The sequence below is a fragment of the Marmota marmota genome, unplaced genomic scaffold (genome assembly GCF_001458135.2).
Source record: "Marmota marmota marmota unplaced genomic scaffold, marMar, whole genome shotgun sequence".
NCBI lineage: Eukaryota > Metazoa > Chordata > Mammalia > Rodentia > Sciuridae > Marmota > Marmota marmota.
The window spans coordinates 14765343-14784984 of NW_025999925.1; the positions used below are offsets into that span (position 1 = coordinate 14765343).

At 34.7% G+C, this 19642-nt stretch overlaps 1 protein-coding gene and 1 long non-coding RNA gene across 3 annotated transcripts in view; one reads left to right on the forward strand and one right to left on the reverse strand.

Annotated features, from left to right (window-relative positions):
• Positions 1 to 17296, reverse strand: part of Tmem161b (transmembrane protein 161B) — a 68705-nt gene extending 51409 nt beyond the window's left edge. Inside the window, exon 1 of the mRNA XM_048800113.1 lies at positions 17146 to 17296. Within this exon, the coding sequence (XP_048656070.1) occupies positions 17146 to 17148 (3 nt within the window). The 5' untranslated portion in view covers positions 17149 to 17296. The remainder of the gene's footprint in view (positions 1 to 17145) is intronic.
• A 151-nt stretch (positions 17297 to 17447) lies between these two features.
• LOC125615826 lies at positions 17448 to 18929 on the forward strand. Of its 2 annotated transcripts, none has more exons than XR_007346426.1 (2): positions 17448 to 17489; positions 17795 to 18929. It is a non-coding gene; the product is annotated as an uncharacterized LOC125615826 (long non-coding RNA). The 2 variants fall into 2 exon arrangements; XR_007346427.1 differs by having other exon boundaries at positions 17454 to 17489; positions 17772 to 18929.
• Positions 18930 to 19642: the final 713 nt, after the last annotated feature.

The following is a 19642-nucleotide window of genomic DNA, read 5'->3' on the forward strand; positions in this document are numbered from 1 at the left end:
GTAAAAAAAAAAAAAAAAAGTAAAAGTATTATATATATTTTTTTTTATTTTTTAACTCTACATTGGTAGCAAATGATTAAGAGTACCCACTATATTAAGTGTGATGGCATCCCTGGCCTGAAAATTACTAAAAAAGAAAACTGAACTCATACTGTCTTTACCTACTTACAGTGAGTAGCTCTTCTAATAATGTTCAACAATTCTTTTACTTTTCTCCCATCAATCCCTTCATTATCTATTAGTTGTTTGGGGTATGTTATTCAAATATTCTGCATCTGTTTCCGCTTCTATAAGGCAGAATTAATAAATCAAACTACCTAATCAAAGTATGATATAAACTGTGCCTTGTACAAACTAAGTAATAAATACAAGTAATACATACATGTTAGTACTATCTGTGCATATGCAGAAAGCATATGTTAGTCACATTCATTAAATATCACAGCTATTAAATGACATTTCAGAAAGTCTGATCTAGAAGATATATATTATGGCAAGTGATAAACTGAAGGGGAATACCTTACCCACTCTTTTCCCTTCCTTCAAATCACGAAACATAGTGAGATGATACTAATAGACCCACTATTAAAGATGTAAACCATATTAAGGCAAAAACTAACAAAAATCAGAAAACTGAAATGACCAGAATTAGCAATATCTATTATGTTTCTAATAATCCAGACCAGAAACAATGATGCTTTAAACTGTATCCATATCTTTGGTATCCAGAAAGGAAATACATTCTAGAGATATGGTTAAAGAATTCAAGAGACTGACCAAATATGGAGACAAAGGATGAATTAAAGAGACTTACCACAAAGAAAGGTAGGCACCACAGTATAGCTGGTACATTTTCAGTGTTGTAATTAACATGTAACTAAAAAGTATCAATGCCAAAATGCAACCTTGCTCTGTTGCTTTATTTTACATGCCATTTTTAAGTGAAGCTCTTTAAGTGAAGCTGAAAGTAACTTTTTTTAAGTGAAACTTAAAAAAAGGGTTGAAAGTAACTCTTTTTAAGTGAAGCTGAAAGTAACTTACCAAAACTTCACCTGTGTACTATGCTAATAAATAAATATATTATTATATAATAGAAATATTCCAATCTTCTACATATCATTATGTTGCTCAGGCTTGCCTCAAACTTGCAATCCTCCTGCCTCAGCCTCATAAGTAGTTGGGATTATAGGCACGCATCACCACAGTGGCCAATATATTATTAATATTGAACCTAAATCAACATTTAAGACATTAACATGAAATCCACACAGTATACACATCAAGGATTAACATACTAAAGTACAGTCTCTAATTAGTTAAAAGGCCATTTAAAATTCAAATAGAATTCTAATGACCTGTCTTAACTGCCCAAGGTTGCCTTTGCCATGTATGTACATTTGAGTTTATAAAAAAGCAGAATCTGAAATGTTTAAAGATCAAATTTCCTGAGTATTTTTGTTACTTTTAAATAAAGGAAAATGCTTAAGTCAATTTTACCATAAACTTAAAACATAAATTTAATAATAGAAAATTGCTAAACTGAGATTCAGTGAAGCTACAAAGTCCATCAAATTTGAAGTCTCAAAGCACACAACCATATGGGTCATTGACTCAAGTAGCCTTAATGGTTTTATTAAGGCTTGAAAACAATAACTTGACTAAAGAGATGGTTTCTGTCTGGACTCATCGCCCCTAGGTTCTGACTCTTGATAACTGGGACTGGGAAAAGTCATTTATGAAATAGCCCATAAGGACCCAAGAAGGGTGAAACACTGGGGTAACTTAGGTTTCAACCTTTCCACATCTATTAACCTGAGGCCATGAAGAGCAAGAAAGTTATTTGCCCTTAGTGTCTAGAAGAATGATCATTTCAATTTTTGTCAGTAATAGTTTCTGAGTAAGTTTAAAAAAATTCTTCCCAATAAAAATTAAATATTTCTCCAAGAAATGAAATATACCAAATAACAGTTTTTTCCTGGTTTGTCAAAACTTAAAATAAAACCTCAAAACTTAAATATAAATGGTGCAATTTTAAATTTCACGCTTTGAATGTGTCAACCTCAGTGGAGTTGACATTTTGCTATGTTTCATTAAACTAGCTCTCCTGTTGACAAACAGATTGAAACAAAGCATTGTTTACCATTAGAAAGCATATCTGCATGTAAATTTGGGACTCAGACCAACCCAAATGGTTTCAATTATCATCTCTCTGAATAAGTTGGAAGGGAGATAAAAGAAAGAGAATGTTATCTAATGTCCTTTCTATTTTTTGTTTTCTTGATTTTTCACATGTTTTAGTGACAGCTAGATATGTTGAGACAGACTTCTTAGACATGCTCAAATAATTTTTACTACAAAAGAAGATGTAAACTTTGTCATTTCAATCTAGGTTCACATAAATCTTAAGAGTGCATACTTTAAATATTTAAACAAATAATCCCTGAACAATTTACAAATGAGGTAAAGGGGATTCAAACAACCAAGACCATAAAACTACCCAGTTAGGGTAATCTGGAACCCAAACACTTAATGTCCAGCTTAATGCTTTTCCCACTAAAGTCTAATCTAGTGCATTTAATGATCACCACTGAGGAACAAACTACATGCATGGGCCATAGATCACTAGCAACATGGAGAAAGTGCATGGTCCTTGCCATCAATGAGTAGCCAGTCCACTGGGATAGTAAATAGAATATTATATAGCCAAGTTATGAGAAGATAGGAAGTTTATGAGAACACAGCAAAAAGGTAAAAATTATTGAGGGCAAAAAAATGTGAAAGGTTTTTTTGTTTGGAAGGTAAAGTATGAGTCAAGACAGCATTCTCAGTTTAGTGAATAATTACTACTATCAGCTTCACATAGAAAGATGTTAGGACAAAAACCAGATACTGAAGGGCAAAAACTATCAGGCTTAGAATTTAACCTGAAGGCAAGAGGAATCCCATGAAAAGCAATATGATCTGATGGAAAGTTAAGAAAAATAGTTGTGGATTCCCAAGTCAAGAATGAATGAGTGAGAGTCCAGTAGCAGTACTAGGACAACTGTCCAAGAATAAGAGGACCTGAACTAAAGATAAGAAATAGAGGTGCAGTCTCTCTTACTTTGGTGGTAAAACTATACGTAAGAACTATACATACCTTCACATAGTGATAACTTATTTAATATCTCAAATAATATTAATAATCACTGTAAATTCAAACTATACCACCATAGAACTTGCATGCATAAATAGAAAAACAATGAAAATGAAAATTTAGAAATATGCCATCTACCTAATATGAACCTAGTATCTTGCTAGCTGTTATCAGGGAGCTGGCACAAAAAATTTTTGGTTTTCACTGACTGTATTATCCCAAACACCTGGAAGAATATCATTTCGAGTTCAGAACACACAGTAATTAGGGCACATGTGTGTTGAATGGATGCATGGCATTACTGTTTAAAAAAAAAAAAAATGTCTTAATAAAATTTAAAATCCATGAGTAACATTAGTTAACAACAAATATATCAAGACAATATTGAAGCACCAAATTCCATACAAGAAGTGTTACAGAAATTTAACAATTGGGTATAACAGTTTCATTTATTTGATGAGACTTAAGATGGAAACCGAAATCATAGAAAAGTAAAATGAAGGAAATTTCAGATAAAAGATAAATGTGAACATTAAATAGCATACACAACAAAAAGCCTAGCTCAACAAAATGGCAAGTAACTGTGAGAAATAAGATGAAGACAAAATTTTAGATCACTGAAAATCTTTAAAACCAAAAAGAGGTATTTAGCTTACATGTCTCATCACTTTGGAAGTCTTCTAAATAGGCAGGGTAAGGGGATGAAATAATGCCAGTAACATATAAAGAAATTAGACATAACAATATATTGATGGATTCAATAAGAATACTGAAGACTAAGATAAAAGTGGTTGAAACTAGGAGAAATGAACAAAGACAAAGTCTACTTCAAAAGATTGGTAGAACTCTAGAGCAACTGATAGGAAAGTTGTAGCCTAAACAAAACTCAAGAAAGAGGACTGACAAAACTCAGGCTTTCTAAGGGGATCTGGCTTGTATCCTCAGCTTGAGCACATACAGAAAACATACTTGTGTTGGCATGCTAAGGATGACCAATCAGTATGGGAGCAACCAGAAATACTCAAGATTTCTAAAAGAGTTATCAATTAATTTACAGTAAAATATATAGACTAGTAGTTCAGATATTCAAGTTGAGTTAATTTTTCTATTCAATTAGTGTCTTAATAACATACTGGAGCCAACCAAGCTGTCTGGTGAGTAGATTTACAGCAGAAAGCATCAAATACCACTGAAGGATATTTCATTTAGTTAGTGCTGAAGTATGATGAAAAACACTGTACATAGAATAATACCTCTCTAGAATGCAAAATATTCCAAATGTCAGAAAGCTTTGGATAAATATGTTCAATTCTGCTATTTCAACTTTTTCTAGACTGGCTCTTCAGATATCTAAATAAAAATCACTGCATTTTTAAAATTTTAAAGTTAATTTTTTAATGTTTCCAATTCTTTAGGCTCACCCTGTGATTCCCATCTCTTTACTGGGCTGTGTTCCCTGAATGGAAAATCTGTCTTTCAATATATAAACACAGTTGATTTGGCTACCATGCAATCTATAGCCGGTCTTGGAACCAATTCACATCTAAGTTCAAAGCAAAAGGACATAACTGATTTCTTTCAATATGTGATGATTTTATCAGATTCTTAGTGTTAACAACCCCTTACTGCCACTTACAATGTGCTAAGTGATATGGTAGAGGTCAGTGCCCAGTGTTATGGGAACACTCCAGGTTAAGGGCAGTGATCAAATCTTCACAGAAGGTCTGGAAAAGACTGACTCAGAGATAACATCTAAACTATTCTGACTTGGTTAAAAAATATATCCCATTGTCAGAATAGGAAGAAAAAAGTTTAGGCAGATATACCCAACTGTATAAAATGAGAAAAACTGTCATGATCCATAAATAAGGAACATTCTACATGGCTGGTATAAGTCATACACAATAGACTTTCCTGCAAGTACTGGGAAATAATTCCTGGACCTTATTCTAGAAGTAACCAAATCAAATAAATTTTGGAAGGGTAATTCTGCCACTATGGTGGGGGAAAAAGGGCTGGGTGGTAGTGTAGCTTAGTGGTCAAGTGAATGCCTAGCAGACACAGGCCCTACATTCAGTCCTCAGCACTGCCAAAAAATAAAGGAAGGGTAAAAGTAATAGAAAGTTAAGTAGCTTAATTAGAAATCCACTAAAATAGTCCAAGCAACGCTATTAAAAACATGAGCTGAACAGCTGCAGAAGTGCAAAATCAAAAAGAATTATTTTTTTTAAGGAAAATAGGTATGAAGATAATGAGGATAGTAATTATCTATGCAAGGAAAATTTCAGTAGATAAGGATAAAACTCAGGTGATCATGTAAAGAGACAATAGAAATAATGGGCATAATTATTCCTTGGTGAAAGTAAGCAATAAGAGGAAAATCTGACAGTTGCTAAAATATGTGTGTACACAGACACACACACACACACACACACACGTATAGATCTGAACACATGTGTGTGTGTGTGTAAAGCAAAACAGAAGGAACCAATACTACCACTTAGGATCATGAAGAGATCAGACCAAAACCATTTATGAGACCTTGTCGGTCCAACTACATGGAAGCACGAGTATCTACGGAGAGGTATTAAATTTGAAACTAAGCTCTTCATGGTTATATAAACTTGGCAAGGGTAGAAAAAAACAGGTCAAGATTCCAGATATCTTATTTCCTAGTAGAGACAGTTATTTTGCAAAACACCTCATAAAGCATTTCAGAGTTCTCAGATCATCTCCTAATAACCATAATGGGCCGGGGAGTTGAGCTATAAAGAAAGGGGAGAACAGCTGAAAGCCATGAGAATTTTTTTTTTTTTTTTGGGGGGGGGACATAGGAATTGAATGAATAACTGCCAAGCAACGACAAGCCTGCATGATTCAGTAGATCAGGAACAACATAAGAAATGAGTAATCTGGAGTTAGGTAGGACCTTGTAAAGGTCATGGAAATAGGAAAATCCAAGATAGTTATATGACTAATCAAAAGAGTCAAACAAAGCACCCAAGTGGACAAAGAACAAGAGATGACCTTGAAGAATAACCACATATTTGAAGATAGAGAAAAATGTCATAAAATAACAATTACCGATATTATCTATGTGACTAAAAAGGAGGCATAGAAATAAGATGAACAGTCTGCTAAGAGCATATACCTGAATGATCAACAGACTCAAGGTGGGTTTTTTAAGAGAGTAACTGCAGTAGATTATTTAATAGGATTAAGAACTATTTAATCAAAAGAAGTCCTTCTGTATAATGCCAACAGTGGTAAAAGTAGTATAAAAATAATCATGAACATACAAGAAGTCTTTCCCATAGACCACTTCTAATATGATTATATGGGCTAACCTGACCTTTTCTATAACATAGCTCAAGTCCTTACAGATACAGTAGACAGGACTGAAAATGGAAGAAAAAACAAAGTCTGTGCTAATAATGAAATAACAGAAAACAGAAATACCTTACTGGCAAAGCAACAAAAAAATAAGAAGGAAATCACCTATTGATATTTAATATAGTTATTGACTGGATCACATGAAAATGCTGATATTAACTTTCCTGACATATAAAGTATCAATTCCATATAGTTTAACCTATTTTAGAAACAGAAAAATAGAATTACTCATAAAACCTCAACAACTAGGATTTAAGTTCAAGCACATGGGTTTTTCAATTATTTATAGAATTAATATGCCAGCAATGTTTCATAGAAAAAAAGGTTTTACATTTTCTTGAAGCAAAAAAGTACAAGCATAATTTTTTTGTGGTTTCTAACTCAGGAAAAAAAAAGTTCAATGTATTTATTTTAAAACTTAGTTCAAAAAAACACAATCCTCCATAAAATGCCTAAATGTTTTAAACTTCTTTTAAAATTTCTTAAAGATTACACCTACAATATAACAGAATTCATGAATTTGACATAACTATATTCAAAAACAGCAGCTCCAGAATTTCTGATGAAGATGATCATGTAGAGTCATTTACCAAAACTTGATTAAATTTAGAAATAAGAGAAAACATTTTCCTCAATGTAAGTTGATAAGGCAAATGAAGACTAACAAATACAATGCAAAGATAGATACTTTTTTACAAGGATAGAAAGCATTCTAATTAAATATAATTCATAAACCATTTTAACATATTTGTTAAAATTAATATACACTTATTTTAAAAGATAATTTTCCACAATTACTTTGGGTGAATAAATTATGCAGTATCTCATCTAAAACACAGCCATTAAAACATTAAGAAAGAATAAAATACTTTAAAAGATTTTAACAAGTCACTTCATCTCTAGCCAGGACACACAAATGTTTCATTATACTACTGGTAAGTAACAAACAAAAGGTTCAGTAGAAGGCATCCTAAATTCTGCCACTCTTCCTTAGCTTGTAAGAGTATTTTTCTGACATTGTAGAAAATATCCCTACAGGTCTATAGTTGAAGGAGCTATTAGCCAAATGAAACAAATCATCTTGTTGAGACCAATTTCTATTTGTCTTCAACGTTCACTTCCCCTTAAAAAAAAAAAAAAAAAAAAAAACTTGACTTTCCACTTTGTAGTAAAATTTTTTTCTACTAAAAAATCATAAGTAAACCTCCAAACTAGCCATTGTTGTACTCAACTGTGACCACAAGTTTAAGGCACCTTTTCCCACTAAAACTGTATTCAGTTCATTTCTTACATTCCATCCCCACTCCCAGGACAGTATCTAATGTGGCAGGTTTTCAATGTAAGTTGAATAAATATTTACTTTTTGATAAAATAAAAGGATAAAGCATAAATATGCCCCCGATTTTTCATTACATTCATGACTGTATGACTGTTAAACACTCAACTTCAGCCTGAAGAAAACCACTTGTGTTAAGAGCAAAAGATAATATATTGTGCTTTCTTCATCTCTCAAAGGACAAGATTATCTTTTTTGAGATAATCATCTCATCAACTTAATGCAACCTACTTACAAATGTTTTCTTTTAAACAAACTAAATATTATAACTTTGGTTAGTATACTAATAAAGCTTCATTAAACACATTTTAAATAAAAATTTTATCTTAACTCTAAAATTTAAATAGCCAAGAAAATTTAATGTGTACTCTTAATATTAACTGTTAGGTAAATGCATTCATTGTGAATATTTAAATGCACTGAATTATTAAACACTAAGATCAATGTAGTTCTGTCACTAACTAGCTACACAGTAATTAGGAAAGCTCTAGCATTCATTGATTCATTCCTTATCTACAAAATGACAAGACATGGCATATATCTCTAAAATCCCAAACAGATCTTAACCAGCTATGATGCAATATTAAACTAAATACACACTAAATCACTGGCACTCACAAATCTAACATTTCATTACTAGTGACAATGAATAATAATCCCTTCCTTATAAGGATTATATAAGATAATATTTATAAAGGAAAATCAAGAATTTCAATTAATATAACAGAGTGGACTTGACTTATCACCCAGCATTCTTACTTCAACTATTGGTTCATGGCAATTTCCTTCAAGAAAGACTTATTAATACCAACAATATTTTTATAAGGTACTGAACTCTGAAATGCAACCTTTTAAGTATGAAACTTATCAAAGCTAAACAATAATCAGGCTGGCCAGACCACACAGTGGCCAAGAAGTAGGCAAGAAGACAAAATCCAATGCCACTAACTGTGTGATTTTGGACAAGTGACTCTAATCTTGCTGGGCGTCCATTTCTACATCCAAAAACAAAAAATAAAGGTTTAACTACTTAGGTTAAAAACAAAAAACAAGACTTAACGACTTCATAAGGATTTAAATGAGTTAAAACAATATATGATAAATAGTAACTGCTAAATAAATGTAGCTATTATTATTGAGGAAAAGTAAATTTCAAGGAAAATTCAATTTTCCTTGAAAATTTAGGAAAAGTGAATTTTTTTTATTGGTTATTCAAAACATTACAAAACTCTTGACATATCATTTTTCATACATTCGATTCAAGTGGGTTTTTACTTGCCTGTAGAGCTTCTACTTACCCTTAAAGAACTAGTCCAACCAATCCTTCTTTGTGATATCCTTGAATTCTATACAAATTAAATATTCATTCTTTTGAATCCACAATGTACATTCAACTAAATGCACACCAACAACATGCACAAATTATATACTCAGAATCATACAATCTTGAGCCAAACTATAAAGGTCACCTGATTCCAATTCAAGCATTTTTGATGCAATGTGTTTACTTTTCATAAGGTTATTTTTAGAAATAAAAACCATTGATTTTCATATCTTAATTAAAGATTTTTAAAAATTACAATCAGATATTAAGATTAACTTTTTGAGTCTCAATATAAGAATAGCAAACAGTTTTAACAACAGTTAAAACTGCTTCAGGGGGTTGGAGTTGTAGCTCAGTGGTAGAACGCTTCCCTTAGCGTGTGTGAGGCATTGGGTTCAATCCTCAGCACCACACAGAAATAGAAAAATAAAATAGAGGTATTGTGCCCATCTACAGCTATAAAGTATATTTTAAAAAAAACTGCTCCACACTTTACTAAATCATAAGTTTATAGCCAAAGTGCAAAAGATATTTAATCTACTATAAAATAGAATTACAATTGTTTCATATAAATAAAAAACATATAGATATAAAATTAGGATATTTTCAGTGAATGAGGTGTATTCTTTAAGAATTGTAATAATATAATATAAAAGACTAAAAATCCTGAATCTAATAAGTGATTATAGCAGGCTTGTAAGACACAAATTAATATAAGTCCAGTGACTTTCCTATGCATCAGCAAAAAGAATAACTTAAATTAAAAACATGCTATTTTCTGAGGGTGGCGGTGCATACCTGTAATACCAGTGGCTCCAGAGACTGAGGCAGAAGGATTCCAAGTTCAAAGCCAGCCTCAGCAAAAGCGAGGTGCTAAGCAACTCAGACCCTATCTTTAAATAAAATACAAAATGGGGCTGGGGACGTGGTTCAGTGGACAAGTGCCCTTCAGTTCAATTCCTAGTACCAAAACAACCAATCAATCATGCTATTTACATCAACATATTAAAAAAATACTTAGATATAAATCTAACAAAATAGACACAGAAGTAATGACCAAAATTAAAGAACTAAAAAAAAAAAAAAAAAAAAAAAGGAGAGCTATTCCATGTTCAAGAATAGGAAGACGGAGTAGGGAGGATAGGAAGGGCAGCAGAATAGAATAGACAATATGATTGATGTATGTACATTCCATGTATGTATTATATATCAAAATGCATTCTACTGTCATGTATGACTAAAAAAATAAATAAAAAAAAACAGGAAGACACAATATTGTCAAGATGTCAGTCCTTCTCAACTTGATCTACATATTCAATGCAATCTCAATCCAAATCCTGGTACATTATCTTGTTTTCCAGTGTCTTTTTATTTTTTTATTTTTAGGTATACATGACAGTAGAGTATATTTTGTCATATTATACATATGTGGAGTATAACTTATTCTAATTAGGATCTCATTCTTGTGGTTGTACATTGTGGGAAGTTATTTTGTGAATTAAAAAAAAAAAAAACCTGATTCCAAAGTTTATAAGGAGAGGCAAAAGTCCGTTCCACGGATAGATAAAATTTGGGTCATAGGTTGCTTTAACTGCCTGGGTGAGAAATCTGGATTAACTTAGCAAGCAAAGGGGACATATGGAAGGTTTTAGAATAAAGGAAAGATCTGAGTTTTTCAATTAGCCAAAAGCTGAATGTTATTCAGGAAAGAGGGCCAGGTCGTCTGGTATATGTATAGAGGGCATATAGCTCAAATAAAACTCCCCTCACGTAGCATCACCAAAGAGCTGATGATGTGATCATGGCCCACCACTGGAGTACCCCCTGGGGAGAAAGCATGTCTTAAATAAGGCCCTACCAGGTTGTCCACAGGCTCCCTAGAGAGACAGCCCAATATGAGTGGGCATAGATTTGTTCAACATTACAGTGTGACCACCCTGATGTGGGAGAAAGGCCAGGGCCCTGCCCAGTTAGGCAGGTCATACAGATATGAGGGTCCTCAGCATTATAGCATGTTTGAGTGCCTCCCTGAAAAGTGATTCCACAGAATGGAAGCTAGCTAGGCAGTGGAGAAGCCACAAAAATTCAGCTGCCCTGCACCAGCTGCCTCCTTTGCTAGCTCCAGCCATTCCACCCCTCAACGTTATCTCTGCATGTCAAGAATCTCATGTACATGTGTTTAGTATTTGTTCTGTGCAATACCCTCTGTTAAGCAAAAAGCTCCTATCACAAAGAAATGAAGATAAAACAAAATAAAATAAGGAAAGGCAAAAGACCCATAATAGATAATACAATATTGAAGAACAAAATTACACAACTGACAGTAACTAATTTTAAGTAATCAAGACAGTAGAGTATTGGTGAAAGAAAAAAAAATAGTTCAATAAAACAGTATACAGAGTCCATAAATAGACCCACATAAATATAGTTACTCTGTCTTTGGCAAAGGAGCAAAGGAAATTCAATGAATAAAAGATGGTCTTTTGGGGCTGGGGTTGTGGCTCAGTGGTATAGCACTTGCCTAGCATGTGTGAGGCACTGAGTTTGATTCTCAGCACTACATATAAATAAATAAAGGTCCATCAACAACAAAAAATTCAGAAAATTTTTAAAAGATATTTTTTCAACAAATGGTGCTAGAATTGGACATTCGTATGCAAAAAAAAAAAAAAATGAATCCTGACATAGACTTTACACTCTTCACAAAAACAGAATCAAATGGATCATAGACTTAAACATAAAAGATAAAACTATGTCATAAAAGGCTACATGAGAAAACTTAGACGATCTTTGATATGGCACTGACTTTTTATATATAACACCAAAGGCATGCTCTCAAGAAATAGTTGATATGCTAGACTTGATTACAAGTAAAATTTCTACTCTTTGAAAGATAATATCAAGAAAATGAGAAAACAACACACAGACCAGAAGTAAATATTTACAAAAAACATCAGATACAGACAGTTTCCCAAAATGAGAAAATCTTTGCCACCTGCACCTCAGAGCATTAATCTCCAGGGTATATAAAGAACCCAAAAAACTTAACACCACAAAAACAAATAACCCAATTAATAAATGGGCAAAGGAACTGAACAGACACTTCACCGAAGAAGAAACACAACTGGTCAATAAACACATGAAAAATATTCAACATCACTAGCAATTAGAGAAATGCAAATTAAAACTACATTGAGATTTCATCTCACTCTAGTCAGAATGGCAATTATTAAGAATACAAGGTATATAAATCTGTGGTCAGTGTATAAGTCTATGAATCATCACTTTGTGATTTCCTTCATACTACTGATTTTTAGAAATCCTTCCATATCTTGAGATAAATATTCACTTAAACTTAAAAAAAAAGAATACAAGTAATAATAAATGCTGGCAAGGTTGTAGGGGGGGAAAGGTACACTCATACACTCCAGTGCAGCCACTCTGGAAAGCAGTATGGAAATTCCCTAAAAAACTTGGAATGGAACCACCATTTGATCCAGTTATCCCACTCCTCGGCCTATACCCAAAGGTCTTAAAATTAGCATACTATAGTGATGTAGCTACAACAATGTTTAGAGCACCTAAATTCATTGGATTAGCCAAACAGGAATGAAGGGAAGAGGGAAGGAATGGGATTAGCCAAACAGGAATGAAGGGAAGGGGGAAGGAATGGGAATAGGAAAGACGGTAGAATGAATCGGACGTAATTTTCCTATGTTCATATATGCATACATGACCAGTGTAACTCCACATTGTATACAACCACAAGAATGGGAAATTATACTCCATGTACATATATCAAAATACATTCTACTGTCAGGTACAATTAAAAAGAACAAATTTAAATTTTTCAAAAAAGAACCAACCTTCAATCAATCAAATACTAAGGAACAGTCTCTAATATTCTGTTACCTAAACCTCTTTAGGAAAGTAGCAGAGAGAAGTCAAAGGCAGAGGTCTGATAAGAAAACCAAATCTCTGCCACTATTTGGCAAATGCTAAAGTCTGCACAGCACCCATTCTTCAAACTTCACATCTGACTATCACTCAGCTACAAAAAACACCTCTAATTTCTCAATGTTTCTTATGTCTATATTTTCTTGTAAGGATGGTCTAAGGACTGCTAGCTTCAGACTTAAAGATTCTGAAACTTCGCCCCACAATAATGGGGCCCCAGCAAGCATTTTTATCAAATATCATGAGTAATTCATGATGTAAACTTGTGTTGAACAGTTAAACTCTTGGGACTGGGGTTGTAGCTCAGTGGTAGAGCTCTTGCCTAGCATGTGTGAGGCACTGGGTTCAATCCTCAGCACCACATACAAAATAAATAAAATAAAGGTATTGTGTCTATTTACAACTAAAAATATATATTTTTAAAAAGCTAGAATCTTAATCCACTCTACAAAACTCAGTAGAAGTTACCTACTACATGACCTCCCCAAATTAGAATTAATTTATTTCTTCTGTACTGTTTGAAATTATGTGTAGTTCTCTTATAACGTTTACTACCTTATCACTTCCCAATACTCCTCCTTACCTTCTCTCTGAAGGAAAACTTTCTCATTAATTCTGATTAACTATGGCAGAAGATTACTACTTGTTTTTCCATAAATAGATCATTGCTTAATTCCGGCAGTTATTACAGGATGCTACATAGATAAAACGAGCTGAAATACCTACAATTCCAGGAGCTAGCTCTAATCTACCTAATATTCTCAGACAGATTATGATGAATGATGATTTTTTTATTAAAAAGTGGTCTGTAATCTTCTAAAAGAATACAACAAATGGTTTTATTCCTTTAATAAATTTTCTAGAGTATTTTCACATTTTGAAAGCATAAAAACTAAGAGTGAGTTCAGTATTTTTAGTCTAGATTAAAATCCTATTGCTATTTGCTCAGAATATGAGGACTTTATTATATGCACAGGCATCTATGGAGTTTTGTTCTGCAACTGTATCAGAGAGCAGAATGAATTTATAATTGATTAAATTATAAAATAAAAATGTCCCAAGAGTTTCTTTACATTCTGGAGTAGTATTTAAGACAACACTGAAGTACTTAGCCAAACCTAACAAAAAATTTCCAAATATTACCTACATGATATGTAAAAAATAAAAAGAGAAATGACAAAAGGAATCAAACTAAAGAAAACAAAAGGGCAAGGAAAAAAACAGTAGAAACCAAGACTAAACTTCATTTAATTTGAAATATGCTTGTATTCTGAAAAAAAAAAAAGTTCAAAGTGAAGCCCCACAATCATGAATGTAAGAATTAGGCTAGGCACAAAGGCATGGTCCTATAATCCCAGTTACTGTGAGGAGCGTCACAAGTTCAAGGCTAGCCTGGGAAACTTAGGGAGACCTTGTCTCAAAATATGAAATTAAAAAAGCTTGGGAGAAGGCTGTGGCTGTAGCTCAGAGGCAGAGTGCTTGCCTAAAACATGTAAGGCACTAGCGTTGATCCTCAGCATTGCATAAAAATAAATAAATAATGGATTCTGTCTATCTACAACTAAAAAATTGGAAAAAATAAAAAAGATCTGGATTTAATTCAGTGATAGAACACTCAACTATTGTGTGCAAAGCCCTGAGTTCAATCTCTAGCACAGCAAAAATAGTGTTAGATGGTGCTTTAATCCCCATCAATTTTTACTTCTTTTATCTAGGAGAAATTTGGAATCCTTATCAAAGTTGAGTGATTTTACCAAATTCACATAATAATGGGCAGAATCTGGATCTCCTGAGTTCATGTCTAGTGTGTCCTTTTTATTACATCATTAGGCCTAAACAATGTAAAAATTGTTGTCACTTCAACTAAGCTGAATCCTAAATAAATTCAATATGTTCACTTTATTAAGTGGTCAAACCTTTTGTTTTGAAGAATTCCAGGTTCTGACTACACTTGCATATACCGACATTATCAATTTCATATCTAGGAAAGATAGAGTCAAGTAATTAGCTCTGAAGTATAAGCAATGCCAGAATGAACACAGCCAAATATCTGATCCCCAGTCTCAAACATTCTGAGAATAAGCATAAGAATACATTTAAGATATAATTACCTCTTTTGAATTGGCAGGAGAAAGGTTCTATTGCTACTATTCCAGAACACAAGAAACAAGTTCATATTCGGCTTCTTTGTGACTATGACGAATTTAAGGATTTTAAATTACACCATCTTCAACTTTTTAGACCAAGAAGTAAAAAGTTGATCTTAAATTTAAGAAAATGAGATCAGAGTTTGAGTTCAGACTACTACCTCAAGTAAATAATTTCCTATTTCTGAACCCCATATTTGTCTGTAATATTCAAGAGGATAGAATGGTTGATCAAGATTTGGTTCCTACCAGTTCCCTCTCTTTGTCTAATTTAATTGATGCGAAGAAGAAAAAAGAAAAACCTCTCTTAAGACACACAAACCATACTATTCACTGAGGTTAAAAATACACAAACAGAGGGCTGGGGTTGTGGCTCAGCAGTAGAGTGATGGCCTCCAACATGTGAGGCTCTCGATTCAATCCTCAGCACCACATAAAAATCAATAAATAAAATAAAGGTATTGTGTCCAGCTATAACTAAAAAATAAACATTAAAAAAATAAAATACATAAACATAATGCTTAAAGTGATATATGTTATTTGGTAGAGTGCATAGGAACTATATTATTTTGAAGATCTTTGTTTTACATTCATTTCATTTTCTAAGCCATTAAAAAGTTAATCATCACACAATAACCAAAATGAAACTTGACAATATTTGGCCCTGAAAAAAATCATGGTTGACTACAGCCAAATTCCAAGACATAAGCCCTACAGATGAGGGTTTAAAAGCTTTCACACCATGAAGTAACTTGACAGTTTTGAACTATGCTAGAGCCCTGTAATCTTGGAAACAACAAAGATTTAAAAAATAAAAATAAAAACCATCGTTTTGTGTTCTAGAAAATGACTTACTGCAACAGAATCACCATTCCCCATAGAACTTAAATAAGGTTCACAGTCTAGTCTTCCACCCAGCTCCTGCGAATTTACCTATGACAAAGCCAGGATCTAGACCCTCCAAATTCCCTGCTTGTTTCATAAATGACGTCCTGAACTGCTTGTCACAACCAATCAATGGAAAACAAGTGCTTATTAATCAGACTTTGATTAAGAGTCTCTTCCTAGAAGTCCCTGGACATTGGCTTGCACTCATTCTGAAACAGCATACAAACCACTGTTAACAGCTCCTCAAAATAGGCTGCCTCAGAGAAAAACATTCTCTGGTTAGTGTCCATCATAACACAAGTCTTTTATCTTACTTCTCCATATGTGGTTCTTTCTAGCGTTATTACCCTTCCCCATAAAAGCGAACCTTCTTTGTCTAACCTTTGAGACCCTTGCTGATCCCATGATCAGGGCATTCTCTCTACTATGATAGATCTTTCCTCCATACCTTTGTGATTTTTTCTTTCGAATAAAATCTGTTCTTACTAATCGAGATTTTTAAATTTCACATCCTTTCCAATTCTGAAATGGCTGAGTTTGAAAGATATCCTGATTTTGTGTTCACTTGGAGACACTAAAGGTATTTCTAATTCTCAGTCTCTGTCCTGCGGCTGAAAAAGAAGGCGGGGAGGAGGTGATGAGCTGGGCAAGGTCAATTCTGGGTACACTTGGCGCCACGGGCCATACACAGTGATGGGCCACGAAGAGGCAGGCTACCCACTCGGTACTTCCTGCCAGATCCACTCCCACCCTCCGCCCTCCTAGTCTCGCGGCTGGTCAGGACGGATGCTGATTCCTCAGGAGCTCTGACACTTGGGGCGGGTAGTGGGTCCTGCACAGAGGTTCACCGGGTGCTCCAGCCAGTTCCATTCTAAGCAAGGCACTCAACCGCCTCCCCTCACAGGAGACTTCCTGGCCATTTCTCTCCCACAGTTGTTACTCCTGCCTTCATAGAAGAACTCACCATGGCGCCAAGGACAGGTAGTGGACCAGACACCCCGGAGCCGCCGATCTCCCCTGCCGGTGTTGCAGAGGGGAACCTCTAGAAACCGCGAGGAAGAAGGTCTTCCGGCTCTGCCGGAAGTTTGCCTGCGCGGGACAGGAAGTTCCTCCTCCTCCTGAACGCCGGCAACCCCACGCTACGCAGAGGTGAAAATACGTAGGACGTCCTCTAAAGCAACTTCCGTGGTGCTAGGTTAGGGGCTGGGGGTGGTGCTGACCTTGAGAGGTGCGGGGAAGGCGCAGGCGCAGCACAGGTAGGTAGGTGGGCGGGCCGAGCGCCCTTGCCGCGCCTAAGACGATTCTGAGGTAGGTTGGGTGGTTTCGGAAGGAGCGCATTCTCCCTCTGGGAGGTGACGGAAGCACAAGTAGGTGGCTCGGGTGAGAGTCGACCCCTTTACCCAGCGGATTTAGTGAGGATAAAGACCATATTGGGTCTTGTTCTTCCTGATACAACGCCGTAATTGCCTCGGCTTTTAGCCAGTGCCCTGTCTCATTGTACCCTTTCGCTTTTCTGATTTCGTCCCTTTGGGGAGTCTCGCCTTCTCGGTAGACCTGTTGTCCTTCTGTGGTTTTTATTTCCTGTCTTAGTGTGTCCAGCTCTACTCCCTCAGGTCAATGGAATCTGACCGTGAGAAGTTTCTTCATTATTCAGACACCAGCTGGAGCCAGAAGGACATCTACGAAGAACAGAGTAACCAGGAAGAGAATTCTACCTGTTCATTATATTCCGATATGGACGTTTTCTTTTTGGCTATTAAAAAAAAAAAAAAAAAAAAGGAAACGAAATTATCAAGTGGAAAGAAAGGAAATTACCCCCAGTCAACTCTTTATGCCTTTTTATTATAATGAGATATAGTCCTGGAGGCAGGCTTGAAATGGGTATGCAGAGCACCATCAACCCAGAAGTACATGGGGATCTTTACTTAAGTTGTGGCTATCTGTAATCTCATCCATTTCTTTTTGCTGTAGTGTCAAGTTTTGTCATGAAGTTGGAACTGAGGCGGGAAGCTAAGAAGCTTCAGAAGAAGTTAGAAATGGTTATGGATTTTCAGTTTCACCCTTCTTACCAGAGTGTCTAGAGGGAATGATATGAATGTCATAAATGGCCCAAAGACCTTGGGAATTAGAGGTCTGAACCATCCAAAAGAAGCAGGCATGGAGCAGTTGCTTTCTGTTAGAAAGGGGGTTCAGAGACTGGTTGTGTGAGTTATGTTGTCTTTTACTTTAAATTTTGTGTGTGTTGAGGGGATACATAGCATTATAAGGAGGGAAGATACAGAAATCCTAAATACTGACAGAAACAGCTGGAAGCAGGAGGGGGCTGAGGAATAGTTTGTGAAACAAATTCTGCTGAGGATCAATCCGGAACTTCCCTGAGGGTTCAGCTTCTGCTGTGTAGGGACTAGGTTGTAAATAGACAAGCCCCAGGGCATCTACAGATGGTTAAGTGTGTTAGAGAGGGGTTGTAGTTGTCTGCTAGTGGATCTGTGGGAAGCAGGTGCTATCCTTGAGGAAGAAAAGGTGGAGAAGGAAAGTGGCTATCAGCCTGTCAGTGACAACATATCCTGTGAAGTCTTACTCTTTCATTTCTGACAGTGTGGTTCTTCTTATATCTGTCCTCAACCTGGCAGCCTCATTGAGGTTCACAAAGCATCTCCTTCTATGTGACAGTAATGTTGAAATTATTATCAGGATAGATTCTCTTCTTGCCAGAGTAAAACCAAGAAAATAAATCACTTTTTGTTATCTGCTTATCATTTTTTATATGCCATGGGGTTCTGTATTCGTTATTAAGTATAAAGCACATTGATAAATACTCCTTGGTTAATATCCTTTAATATTCATGTTTCACAGTTATCTTTATTACATCATGATAAATCTTATACAAGTAGTATTTTAATGATTTAAATGCATATATTTTAATGCAGTGTCACCCAATCCCTTTTTTATCCTATAGAAAAACAGTATTTTCTATTCTTTACCTGTCTTAAATGAATTTTCCTGTTTCCATTTCTTAAAATAGAAGTATTTGACAAAGATTCAAAGAAAGGAAAGAGTTATGAAAGGGGGAAAAAGGTGTGAATGATGAAGATTAAAAAGAAACTCAGTAATTTTGACAAGGGGGTTGGGAGCATAATCATTGAGAAACGTCTTGGTTGCTTACTATTAGGACTTAATTTAAAAAGTTGAAATGTCCTGACAGAAATTTTCCCAAATATTTAGAAGTGCCAACAGGAAGTTACCTCCTCTCTTAATACTCACATTGACCTGGAACTCTTACAACCTTCAAAACATATTACTTTTTTCAAAATTCAGTCCTTAGTTTTTGCAAAATGTACTGCTTAGTTTCTCCTCTAAGAAACCTTTCACTGTTCTTACTCTCATTTAATAAGTGTGATTATTACATGCTTTCTTTTTTTTCTGTCATTTATATTTTTTTTAAAGAGAGAGAGAATTTT